This window comes from Malus domestica, chromosome 01, assembly GCF_042453785.1.
Source record: "Malus domestica chromosome 01, GDT2T_hap1".
In the NCBI taxonomy this organism is placed as follows: Eukaryota; Viridiplantae; Streptophyta; class Magnoliopsida; order Rosales; family Rosaceae; genus Malus; species Malus domestica.
In genome coordinates, this window is record NC_091661.1 from 3,205,379 (window position 1) to 3,217,440 (window position 12,062).

The 12,062-nt window shown below is 38.6% G+C and overlaps 1 protein-coding gene across 8 annotated transcripts; it reads left to right on the forward strand.

The window, feature by feature from the left end:
- The first annotated feature begins 3,398 nt into the window (after positions 1 to 3,398).
- Positions 3,399 to 8,488, forward strand: LOC103435718 (uncharacterized). Of its 8 annotated transcripts, none has more exons than XM_070822344.1 (14): positions 3,399 to 3,607; positions 3,699 to 3,857; positions 3,951 to 4,061; positions 4,140 to 4,199; positions 4,426 to 4,533; positions 4,889 to 4,958; positions 5,501 to 5,541; positions 5,646 to 5,726; positions 5,953 to 5,988; positions 6,500 to 6,583; positions 7,016 to 7,149; positions 7,377 to 7,465; positions 7,579 to 7,727; positions 7,959 to 8,488. In XM_070822344.1, exons 1-14 carry the CDS (start codon positions 3,512 to 3,514, stop codon positions 8,094 to 8,096), a joined length of 1,356 nt encoding a protein of 451 aa, XP_070678445.1. In that variant the 5' UTR covers positions 3,399 to 3,511; the 3' UTR covers positions 8,097 to 8,488. The 8 variants fall into 8 exon arrangements, with proteins under 8 accessions (XP_070678445.1, XP_070678444.1, XP_070678441.1 ...); XM_070822343.1 differs by having other exon boundaries at positions 3,403 to 3,607; positions 4,877 to 4,958; XM_070822340.1 differs by having other exon boundaries at positions 3,403 to 3,607; positions 3,951 to 4,199; positions 4,877 to 4,958.
- Positions 8,489 to 12,062: the final 3,574 nt, after the last annotated feature.

The window sequence follows — 12,062 nt, forward strand, 5'->3', positions numbered from 1 at the left end:
ACTACAATTGTCAAAAAGAGAGTTTAAGTTTGAGTGCTAGTTTATATCACATCACCACTGCTCGGCTCCCTTGGGCCCCTCATTACCAACGAAATTATTCAACTTCAAATTATATACCGTCTCCAAGGGAGTTCTCTGGAGAGGATGAAGTGAGGACTGAATGGCATTAGCAATAGCCTCCCCAAGTTGGGTAATATCAGGAAAATTAGACTCATAAGAGGTCCGTGGCACTCTTCGAGGCGGCATGGTTCTGACATAAGACATCAAAATGATTAGAATACTCACAAAATATGCAAGACTGCCAAACCAAGGCTCTGATACCAAACTGACACACCCCGATCTAAATCCAGGTATGGTGGCCATCACGTGATGATGACGTGGCCATGTGCACAGTACGAAAGTGACAGTGATATGAAAAATGTGGGTAAATAAAAACCAACTAGCTAATTTACACTAGGTAATTATATAAGTACGAATGAAGATATTTAGAGCACATATACACATCATCAGAGCGTAGATAACCTAAGTGCAATATAGCAGGCTAAGTATTAATTATACAGGACATGAAAGAAAGAAAATTCCTACATTATTTGAAGACTGTCAGAACCGCCATAGAATCTTCGTAAGCCACCAACACGAACTTCTACCTAGAACTTGGATGGGCGCAAAATAGAAAACGTGAGTGGGCAAAAACAAAGCTTTTAAAAAACCATTTCACTTTTCAAAAGTAATAACCCCTCACCGTAAAACTTGTATAATTTCCCAAAAAATATTAATACATACCATATATAGAAATCATGCTCGAGAGTAATGAAAACCAAGTACATGCCATGTCAAGTATTTCAGCCATGAAATAAGTAAGCCAGGTGGAATAAATCAATGTAAAGTGATATGCCAGCCGGAGTCACCTAACGTGACCTGTACGGCTGAACCTATAGCTCATTCACCAAATCCTGCACACGAGTCAGAACCACCTAATGTGGTTTGTATGACAGGCTGGGTGTAAATAGGTATGCTCAAGTGCTACGATCACGTAAAGGTTGTGCGAAGTATCGTAAGTCAATTACGAGTCGAAACCACCTAATGTGGTCTGTATGATAGGCTGACACATGCCATGGATCCAAGGTGAGCGTATGGTGCGGGAGATGAACGATTACGTGAACGCTAGGCCCTAGCCTCGGGTGGAGCACTAACATCGGGGTGCAGGATAATGAGCACTAAATGTATCTCAACATAACCAAACACATTACAATCGTTATCATCAATATGTACTCACCTGAAGCTTACCCGAGCATTCAAAGCGTCATGCAATAATATGCATATCTATACTAATGCACATACTAAAATGTAATGCAATTGACATGGCATTTAAGAATATAAATCCATTTAAAACAATTTCTGGGAAAACTATAAAGCACATATACGTATATATAGAAAACCAAAAGCCCACTTACTCATATGTAGCAGGGTCGTAACCCCCAAGTCTCGCCTGGCTGCGCTCGTCTTCCAGAAACGTCTCACCTATATGTGAAACAACTAATCTAACGTTAATTTTAAGCACATAACTAAAACCGTATAATAATTTCTCATACGTTGCTCAATTGGGGTGTTTGAATATACCATTGTGGCCTACTCAACACTAAGAGCATCCCTATATTTTTAGAATAATTTTCCGACGTCCCACACTCCCTTACGCGCCGAGCACGTGCAAGCATGTGCTTGGGACATTGGATGGAAACCCTAACAGCGTTAGGGAATATTTCGTTAAATAGTAGCATATACCGTTAACTCTACCTAACGTCGTTAAAGTTGACGAAATATGCTCATTTCTTCTCCGGTGCCTTGCTGGAATCTGTCGCTAGTCACTGCTGCACACGCTGGTTTCTGGAAAAACTTAAAACTTCATTTTCTCATTCATTTTTCAACCAAATTCCACCAATCTTATATGGATTTGAATCTCTCAACAAGGAGAACATAACCTTACCTGTTTGAAGTCCTAAAATTGACGGAAAATGGTCGGAATAAAGCTTGGTATAATCTGGCCAAAATGGAACTTCGTGAATCCCCTTATCTCGACGTCAACTCCACTCTAAATCTACTCTAGGGTCTTTATGGAGTTGATTAAAGACTTCCTTGAGCTTTAGAACTCCGTGAAACATCCACGATCACAATGAAGTACAGAGCACCTCGCCGGAGCTCGTGAGTTCCCGTGTAAAACTTATCCTTTCCTCAAACTATTGGTATGGTTGAGATCGTAGACTTGAGAGGAACACGATGGTGACCTTGAAAAGCTTGATCCATGTAGTTTTTGGTGAGTTTGAGAGTAGATAGGCTCGGGTGTACGGACGAGAGAGAAAATTCGAGCTAGACTTTTATGTTGGCTTGGGAAACGAATTTTTGCGCCTTATTTTTACCTTATTTGCCGAAACTTGCTTCGGTTTTTGTTGTGCTCGGTCTTTTTTTTTTCACAAACGCCACATGTATTCTTTGGATTTTATAGAAATACCACAAAAAAATTCAAGCATCGGACTAATTCTCCATACCTTCCTCGCATGGAAGATTTTTTTCAGTGTGACTGGAACATGGGATGGTACATCACGTGTCACTAAACAAATGATGAGATATGTGTGTTAAAAAGTTGATAACTTAAAAAGTAAAATTTTCCACCACTTATATAAAAATACGTGATTTATGTGACTAGAACCCCATCATCTACTTATGACAAGCACGTACACACAAGCAAACTTGAATCCTGTTATTTTAACTAAGAATGTCGTTACTTATTGCTCTAGTCCATATTCTATCTATCGAGACGGTCTCATTGTCCTCACTAGGCTCTGGGTTGTCATGTTCAGGGAAGGTGACTAAAGCCTTGGTATGTTGTATTAGTTTTGGAGTTTCTCCTTTTTCAATGAATCTCTTTGACCAATATATATACACACACACACACACACACACAGAGCTTAAGGGGAGGGATCCCCATTTTTTGAAAAAAATGGGGATTAGGTGTGGGGCCCACTTCACATCTAATTTCAACGATCCGAATCGTCTATTTTGTTAGTCTCGATTCATAGATCATCCTTGCAAAAATTCAATTCAATCCGAAACCATTTGCCTATTTAATTATCAAAATCAAATTTCATATTTTCTTATATAACAAAGTATTCGTTCATTTTCTTGAACCCAATTAGATGTCTTAAACATTTCCAATTTAGCTAATATTTTGCAAGGATGATCTATGAATCGAGACTAACAAAATAGACGGTTCGAATCGTTAAAATTAAATGTGAAGTGGGCCCCACACCTAATCCCCATTTTTTTTCAAAAAATGGGGATCCCTCCCCTTAAGCTCTCTGTATATTATATATATATATATATATATATATATATATATAAACAAATGGTGTATGGTTTTAGGGTTTAGGAGCCTAAAAACCAAATGAAATATTTATCCTGGAGCGCCAAGCCAACAGTCTCCTAATCGACGACGTCGTCTCAATCCCGCACCGCAATGCTAAATATCCGCTGGCTTCCCCGCCGTCAACATCTCAGCCTCTCTTACACTCTAAACACCAAGCTCAACTTCCACTCCTTGTCCCAACCCAAGGTATCCCAAAATCGAAACAGAGAATTTCACAATCCCGGAATTAAACCGAAACATTTCAAATTCCTGCTAACAATTCATCATTCTCTACCAGGTCGACGAATTCGATGACTTCTTGCCGTGGCTGAAGCGGAAGGCCGGCGCAGATATTTCGTCAGCGCTTTCGATTGGGAAATCGGCGTACGGAACGTCTCTGTTTGCTTCAAAGAGTATAACGGCTGGAGACTGCGTTTTGAAGGTTCCGTACAGCGTGGTAAACCTTAATCCCAAATTATCTAAGACTTTAATCACAGTTTAAATTGTTAATTTATGATCTAAGAGGCTTTGTTTTGGTTTGTAATTGCAGCAACTAGCTTCGGATAATCTCGTTCCAGAACTGAAAGATTTGTTGAGTGATGAAGTTGGCGATGCTGCAAAGCTTGCCGCTGTCGTTTTGTTAGAGCAGAGAATGGGCAATGTAGATTGCTGTTCTAGTTTAATTTACTATGTTGTGGAAAGATTTTCTCTGTGGAGTTTGAGGTTTTTGTTTATGCAGGATTCCGGGTGGGCCCCTTACATCCGCCGGCTTCCTTGCCCGGAGGAGATGCATTGCACGGTGAGTGTTATGAATATGATATTAAGCTATCATTTGCATTCCTAGAGATAATTAGGTAGGTTATGTTGTTAGACGGTCAATTCGGACAGCGTGGTTTGGACACGAATGAAACAAGAATTTAACTGATCAATGGTCCTTACATGTAGTTGATTTGTTTGTTTGTACACATTTCTTGAGTGGCAAGAATTCACTGTTTTTGACTTGGATTTTGTTTGTATATTCTTAGATATTTTGGAGTGACGATGAGTTGGAGCTGATTCGCCAAAGCTCTGTATATCAGGAAACAATTAACCAAAGATCTCAAATCGAAAAGGAATTTTTGGCAATTAGGATGGTAAATACTTGATTTTTTTTATTCTCATGGTTTTGGGACGTTAATGCTCGAACCTAAACCGTGTATACGTTTTAAAGTTTAATATCATCATCTCTATTCGGGGTTTAAACTGTTGGTGGCATGTAATTCGATGACCCATTATATTTAATGTTCGGGCAAAACTAATCAACCAGAGTAACCAGTCAATACGACTAGAATAATGTGGCACAAATTTTTCAGAATTTGGAATAGTGGGGCATCCCATCAACTTAATAACTTTTTGAAAATACTTACTTCAAGATATGAGATGATTTTCAATCACTGCTTTGTTATTAATGTTTAGATTCTGATTATTGTTGTTAAGGCATATTTTCAGGCTCTCAAGAACTTCCCTGAAATGTTCAAAAGTATCACCTATAAGGATTTCATGCACACTTATGGTTTAGGTAGCTTCTACATTTTAAAGCATTTTCATGTCCTAATCTGTCTGAATTATCTTCAATTGTACTTAATTCAATTTGATAAAATGAATGAATGCCAGCAGAGGTGTAGATTATAAATGGGATCCAGTTTCATATTTTTAAATTAGTTATATCTCCATTTATGTAACATCCCACATCGCCCAGGGGAGTGATCCTTAAATGTATATTCCCATCCCTACCTAGCATGAGGCCTTTTGGGAGCTCACTGGCTTCGGGTTCCATCGGAACTCCGAAGTTAAGCGAGAAGGAGGCCAGAGCACTCCCAGGATGGGTGACCCATTGGGAAGTTGCTCGTGAGTTCCCAAAACCAAAACCGTGAGGGAATGGTAAGCCCAAAGTGGACAATATCGTGCTACGGTGGTGGAATGGGCCCTGTTTGTGGTGGACCCGGGCCGGGATGTGACAATTTACCTATATACCTATTGCATCTCTTAAAGATCTATACATTTACCTATATACCTATTGCATTTCCATTTACCTACTGCATCTCATGGTGGATTTTGCAGTTACTTCTCGAGCATGGGGAAGCACGAAGGGTTATTCCCTGGTAACACATTTATAAAGTTGTAAATAGTGTTATAAACTTTATGATGGAAGTTAAATGTTTTCCTCTTTAATTATGAATGTTTAGATTATTAAATTATTTTATAGATCCCATTTGCTGATTTTTTGAATCATGACGGGACTTCGGAATCAATTGTGTTGAGTGATGACGACAAACAGTTCTCAGAGGTACTCTTTCTCTCTCTGTCTCTCTCTCTCTCTCTGCATTTTGATTCTCCATCTCACATCTTGATTTGGTTATAGGAGTACAAGAATTTTATATTCTGCATTTTGATTCTCCATCTCACATCTTGATTTGGTTATAGGAGTACAAGAATTTATATTCTCCTTATTCAGTCTGCACTCTTATGGAAACTGATTCTTGATTTTTCATGCCTGTCATATATCTGGGCAGGTCATTGCTGACCGCAGTTATGCTCCTGGTGAACAGGTTAGATGGTACTTAATTAGATGGCTTGTTTCCCCTTTTTAAAATTACATGTACCTTTTGGAATTTCTTTTTTGTTTTGAAGCAATTGATCAATTTTTGTTTTTCTGGACTACTCATACTCGTTTTAGATGCATCTCATTTGGGTTTGAGATTTCATGACCTTCTGCTAATTTCTTATGTATTTTTTAAATAAATTTGTGAAACTTTTTATTCCTTGGTGGTCATGTTTGTTAACAGATAACGGATCACAGCACATGCACATAGGGTCTATGTTAGAGTAAAAAGCACAATATTGTGTGAGATATGCTGTGAAATTAATATTTAGAAATTACTGAAGTTTGGGGTTTTACTTACTGTATGTATTTTCTTTTCACTAACTTCCCTATTATGCATTTATATATTTTGAATGGAAGGTATATGGCAACACCCTGTGGAGGATTTCATGACTATGGTTACATTGCAGAAGTGGTTGTTTAAAGTTGTAACTCTGGACTTCAATTTATTTGTATAGGTACTGATAAGATACGGAAAATTTTCAAATGCTACCCTGCTGCTGGACTTTGGGTTCACACATTCATACAACATTCACGACCAGGTCAGTCTTGGATTTCAGCTTCCTTTAGTCACAATGATCGCTTTGTTATGTTGGGAAAATCTTTCTGTAGCTTAGTTCACACTTTTTACTTTGATTTAACACTTTGACTTAGAAGTTTGTTTTTGGTAACAAAACTATTCTGTCTTTGACTCGATAAACAAGAATATTTTTGATCTAGCACTTGCTCAAGAACCTCTTTGATAAGTTGGATGTCTTTCATGGGAGCATAGTAATTGCAATTTAGTTGAGTACTTGTAATCTCTTTGTTCAGTAAGTTTGCTGAAGACTCGATAAACAAGAATATTCTGTAACCCAATGTTAATTAGTAAGATATTGAATACATGTTCTACATCATTTCTTTTTAGATGATGGTTTTGATACATGTAATCTGTAATCTGTAAATGTTTAGGGATGCCTATGGTCTATTTTCAGGTCCAGATCCAGGGCAATATACCTCATGATGATGTACTTCGTGAAATGAAGTGGGAACTTTTGAAGAGACATCACAGACCAATCAGTAATGATGTCAATTGTTTCGACTCTTCAATGGACTCTTTCACTATCAAGTTGGTAGTGATGCACTGTATCTCTTTTATTTCCTTTATGTTTTTCCCCTATGTTCCTTTGCCTACGTGATGGCCTTTGTCCCCCGTATGTAGTGGTAATATGTGAAGTCACCAAATATTCTGCTCTTTTGTTCCATATCCAGTCTTGTTTAACTAATGCATTTATCCGCGTGACGACTTGATAACTTGTAATGAAAATCTTTTACAATAACTGTATGATGACATAGGGAAGTTAGGTCTGGTAGTGGAAAAGGGAAAGGTATTCCACAGTCACTTCGTGCATTTGCTCGTGTTCTATGTTGCACCTCTCCTCAAGGTGTGTTCTCTTCATGTTACCTTACTCGCATGCATTGCTTGATATGCTTCTGAGCTCATTTTACCTTTATGGCCCATCTGCAAATAGTTTCTTGATTGTTTCTTGATATTCAGAACTTAGTGACCTGGCCAAGGAAGCTGCAGAACATGATGGTCGATTGGCTCGACGTCCTTTAACAAACAGCAGCAGAGAGATTAAAGCACATCAGATGTTGGTATCAAAATTAACCCGATTAGCTGAGGATTATGATGCATCTATCATGGTAAAGATGCTAGCTGTTTTACCCCGTCGGTTTACAGAACTTGCCTAAGCTAAGTTAAATGAGTTCATTATTTTCTATGATAATGCATTAATTCACGAGAGCATACACCAATTATAGTTCTTTTGAATGAAGGAATTCTTAAGCATACTCATATTGACATGTTGTAACATAATGTTGCATCTGACAACAAATGTAGTAACTCCTTTATGTGCTTCTTGAGTGTATGCATAGTCTTTGGGACTTGTAAGTTCTCCCATTACATGCGGAAGACTTCATATCCGGAGGCAAATGGCTCGGGATCTCCTCAATGGTGAACTTCGTATCCTCAAATCTGCTTCTGCGTGGCTAAGAAACTACTGCGACCCTTGACTACAACAGACTGCCATAGATGACGATATTGGTTTTGCAAAACCACCAAAGACTCAAGAGAGGTATATCGTCGGAGTATTTAAACGATAACATGGTACAATTTATGGATTCATATGAAATTGTATGCGACAAACCGGGATCCCGGGAGGCTAGGAGTCCACAAGATTAGGCTAACATGAAGGAACAACCACCAAACTTAACCCTTTTGGAGCGGGCACGTGGGATCTCAGTGTGCAACTAAAAATGGAACACACATTTTGCTGGGTGAATTTGGATTTCTTTGTGAATGCTTTCTCAAGTGAATGAGGTTATATTATTAAATTTTTATATATAGTTCACATTTTATGATAATTACCGTTCAATATCAAATATCAAATCAAAATTTAATTCGATATCTCTTTTTATATATGTATTTAGTTTGATAATCTTGTTGAAGGTTCCTTGGCTTTTTGCCAAACCTGGAAGTCTTGGTGAGAGGTCCAATTGGTGGATTTGGCGAGTCTTTCTATAATAATATTATCGCGTTTTTTTTAATTTTTTTTTAATTTTTTTTTATGGAAAAGGCAACAATCTCAAAGTGGTGTTTAGTTCATATCTGTAAGGGTCGAAGTCTCATCCCCTTGATGCTTGTATATCACCTTACTGTTTTTGGAACCCGTTTACACACAGCAGTAAGTGATGTGAATATGAAGCGTGACTTTGCGTTTGTTGTATGTTATTCTGTACCCTCTCTCTCTCTCTCTCTCGCATGTGGCCAGGCATTGTTTCATGCAAAATTAATAAGGATAAAATTGTAAATGTCTCCTCAAGGGATAAAACTTAGAGGCTAAGTATTTGTTAGGACAGTTAGTTTGTTAGGCTTGGTTTACTTTGCACATGTGTTAATTTTACATGTATATATACTCTCGTTGGAATATTATTATTTTTAAATGAAATGAAATTACATTTTCCAATATGGTATCAACTGCCTCTCTCTCTAACGACCTACTTTTTTCGATCCAACCTCCTGTTCTTGCTCTGATCTTCTTCTTCTTTGATTAACTTCTTCTATGATCGTCGACCTCTAACCCTAAATCTTGGCCATGGCAACTTCTACTTCTCCGTCATCGGCCACGGTGTCTCCCGTTCATCTCTCTCCTTCGACAATTCCGGCAATTCCAAGCCCTAATTCCTCAACCTCTTATGCAAACACCTCCATCACAATTCAAAACATAGGTTCTATGGTTCCGATTAAACTTACTACCACCAATTACTTGACATGGAGTGTTCTTTTTGCTCCAATACTTCGTTGGTATAATCTCACGGGTTTGGTTCATGGATCCATGGAGGCATTGCTAGTCCTCAAGCAAAACTATAACTAAAAACACACAAAAACAATAAAATCTAACTATACCACTTTCGCTGGCTAAACGATTGCACTGAGCATGTGCAACAAGCCTTTAAACCTCTAGGTGTCCCTAGTCGGAGGAGTTGTGTCTCTTGAGGGTTTACAGTGATGATGCCCACATACATCTACAGACTCTGCAAACAAATTGTTTAAAGCATACTTGAAACAAACTAATAAGAACCAATGAAAGCTTAGTCATACATCCAAACCAAAAGTCTGCCACTTCAAAGAATCGTATCACATGTTAAGTGTAAAAATATTACTCCATGATTCATGACTTCAAAGACAACATACTCAAATGCTAAAGATAGAATTCGCCTCAACTCTATTCCTCACAGATATCACTCAAATTTTCACTTAGATCCTAAGGACCAGTCTATCCACAAACATATGTGAGTGACATTATGTAAAAGGGAATCAAAATTCTCACATATGAAATACGAAATAAAAGCACAATTTCTGAATCGATCTCATGAAATGAATCAAACACTAAGAATATGGATAAAACATGTACATACTAGCACCCATGAATATATCCTCAAAGATCAGCTAGGTCTTTCACACGGTTGTAATGTAAGGCTTAGGTGAGGGGTTATGAAGAAAAGGATAGGAAATACTAAAGCTTGGAACATTGTGAACACGGAAAATTCCTGAAACGAAAGAGACAAGAACAATGTGCACAAAATAATATTTTGGTGTTAATGGATTTGGGTTACAATCTCTCTCAAATTTGATCCTCTGATTCGATCTCCGTAAGGTGTTGATTTATGGATATTTTGTTGATCCAAGGGCCGTGGAGGCTTGATTTTGGATGAACTGTTGGAAGTTTCTTCAAGGGCCGTGGGCTTGATCTTTGAAGGTGGATTTGAGCGAATCTTAAAGGAGCCGTTGGGGCTTGATCTTGAGGATGAGTGTTTCTTCAAGGGCCGTTGAGGCTTGATCTTGAATAACGGTGATGAGCGAATCTTCAAGGGCTTTTGGGCTTGATCTTGAAGAACAGTGATGAACAGATCTTCAAGGGCTTTTGGGTTTGATCTTGAAGAACGGTGGCTTGTTGATCCAAGGACCGTCGGGGCTTGATCTTGAATTGGTGGATGATTGTTGGTGTAAAAGGTCGTTAGGGCTTGATCTTGGGATGAACAGTTGTGTGGATTTATTGATGTTGTTGATCCAAAGGGCCGTTGGGGCTTGATCTTAGGATAAACAGTTGTGTGGATTTGTTGATGTTGTTGATCCAAAGGGCCGTTGGGGCTTGATCTTAGGATGAACAGTTATGTGGATTTGGTGATGTTGTTGATCTAAAAGGGCCGTCGGGGCTTGATCTTAGGATGAACAGTTGTGTGGATTTGTTGATGTTATTGATCCAAAGGGCCGTTGGGGCTTGATCTTAGGATGAACAATTGTGTGGATTTGTTGATGTTGTTGATCCAAAGGGCCTTTGGGGCTTGATCTTAGGATGAACAGTTATGTGGATTTGGTGATGTTGTTCATCCAAAAGGGTCGTCGGGGCTTGATCTTAGGATGAACAGTTGTGTGGACTTGTTGAACACTTTCTTCAAGGGCCGTCGAGGCTTGATCTTGAATTGGTGGAAGTTCTTCAAGGGCCGTTGGGGCTTGATCTTGAAGGAGAAATTTCTTCAAGGGCCGTTAGGGCTTGATCTTGAAGGAGGATTTGACGAAGAACGAAGAGGGCTTTCTTGATCCTTCGGGATTTTTCTTGAATTTGGGAGGTTGGATGTTTGAAAGCTTTAGAGTTTCAAAGCTTCAAGGATTTTGGATGTGTGGGGAGTATTCTCTTCCATTTTGGGAGTAGAGAAATGTATTTGTGAATTGGTTCATGATACCTTGATGTAGAAGCCTATTTATAGGCTTTGAGAATGAATCACCACCACAAAATATTTATTTCTTTTCCAAGCACCATTGCCTAATTTCCCACTTAATACAATTTTCAACTTGAAGTGCTAATTTTATGGCCTAATTTTCCACTTAATATCATTTTAAACTTGATAAGTGCATGCTTTGTCATTGCCCAAAATGAGAAGAAAACCTTGTTTTGATCTTCAATGGATTGAAATGTGCTTGCCTTGTCATTGCCCAAAATGAGAAGAAAAACTTGTGTAATCCTCCAAGGGTATTTCTTTTTATTTTGTTGAGTCACACACCATGTGTACAATTTGTATGACACGTGGCATATGCCATGTATGCCTTGACACGTCAAAATTTTAATGCGTTGGTGAACATTTATTTCATCGCAATTTCGATGTCTACAAATGCCCCCACTTCAAGGTGCGTCGTATACATGTGCTTGTCACGTGTAGGAGATGCGATTTGAAGTCCCTTACTGTAGATGTCAATCCAAGGGCCATCGAGGCTTGATCTTGAATTGGGCTGGAGATTTCTTCAAGGGCCGTTGAGGCTTGTTCTTGGACTTTGTTTGAAATTTCTTCAAGGGCCGTTGAGGCTTGATCTTGAAGGTTGAAATTGGACCACAAGGAGCTTCATGTGGTAGATGATCTTTGGCTTTGGTAGTGGATGAATCGGCACGTATTTGTTTTTGCGCTTTGTTGAATTTCCACAGC

Excerpts from the sequence above, each read along its gene's own strand:
- LOC103435718 (XM_070822340.1), top strand. The coding sequence starts at position 3,512 with ATGCTAAATATCCGCTGGCTTCCCCGCCGTCAACATCTCAGCCTCTCT. Across the intron at positions 5,989-6,499 it reads GTTATGCTCCTGGTGAACAG|GTACTGATAAGATACGGAAA; the intron begins GTTAGATGGTAC and ends TTATTTGTATAG. Across the intron at positions 6,584-7,015 it reads CATACAACATTCACGACCAG|GTCCAGATCCAGGGCAATAT; the intron begins GTCAGTCTTGGA and ends GTCTATTTTCAG.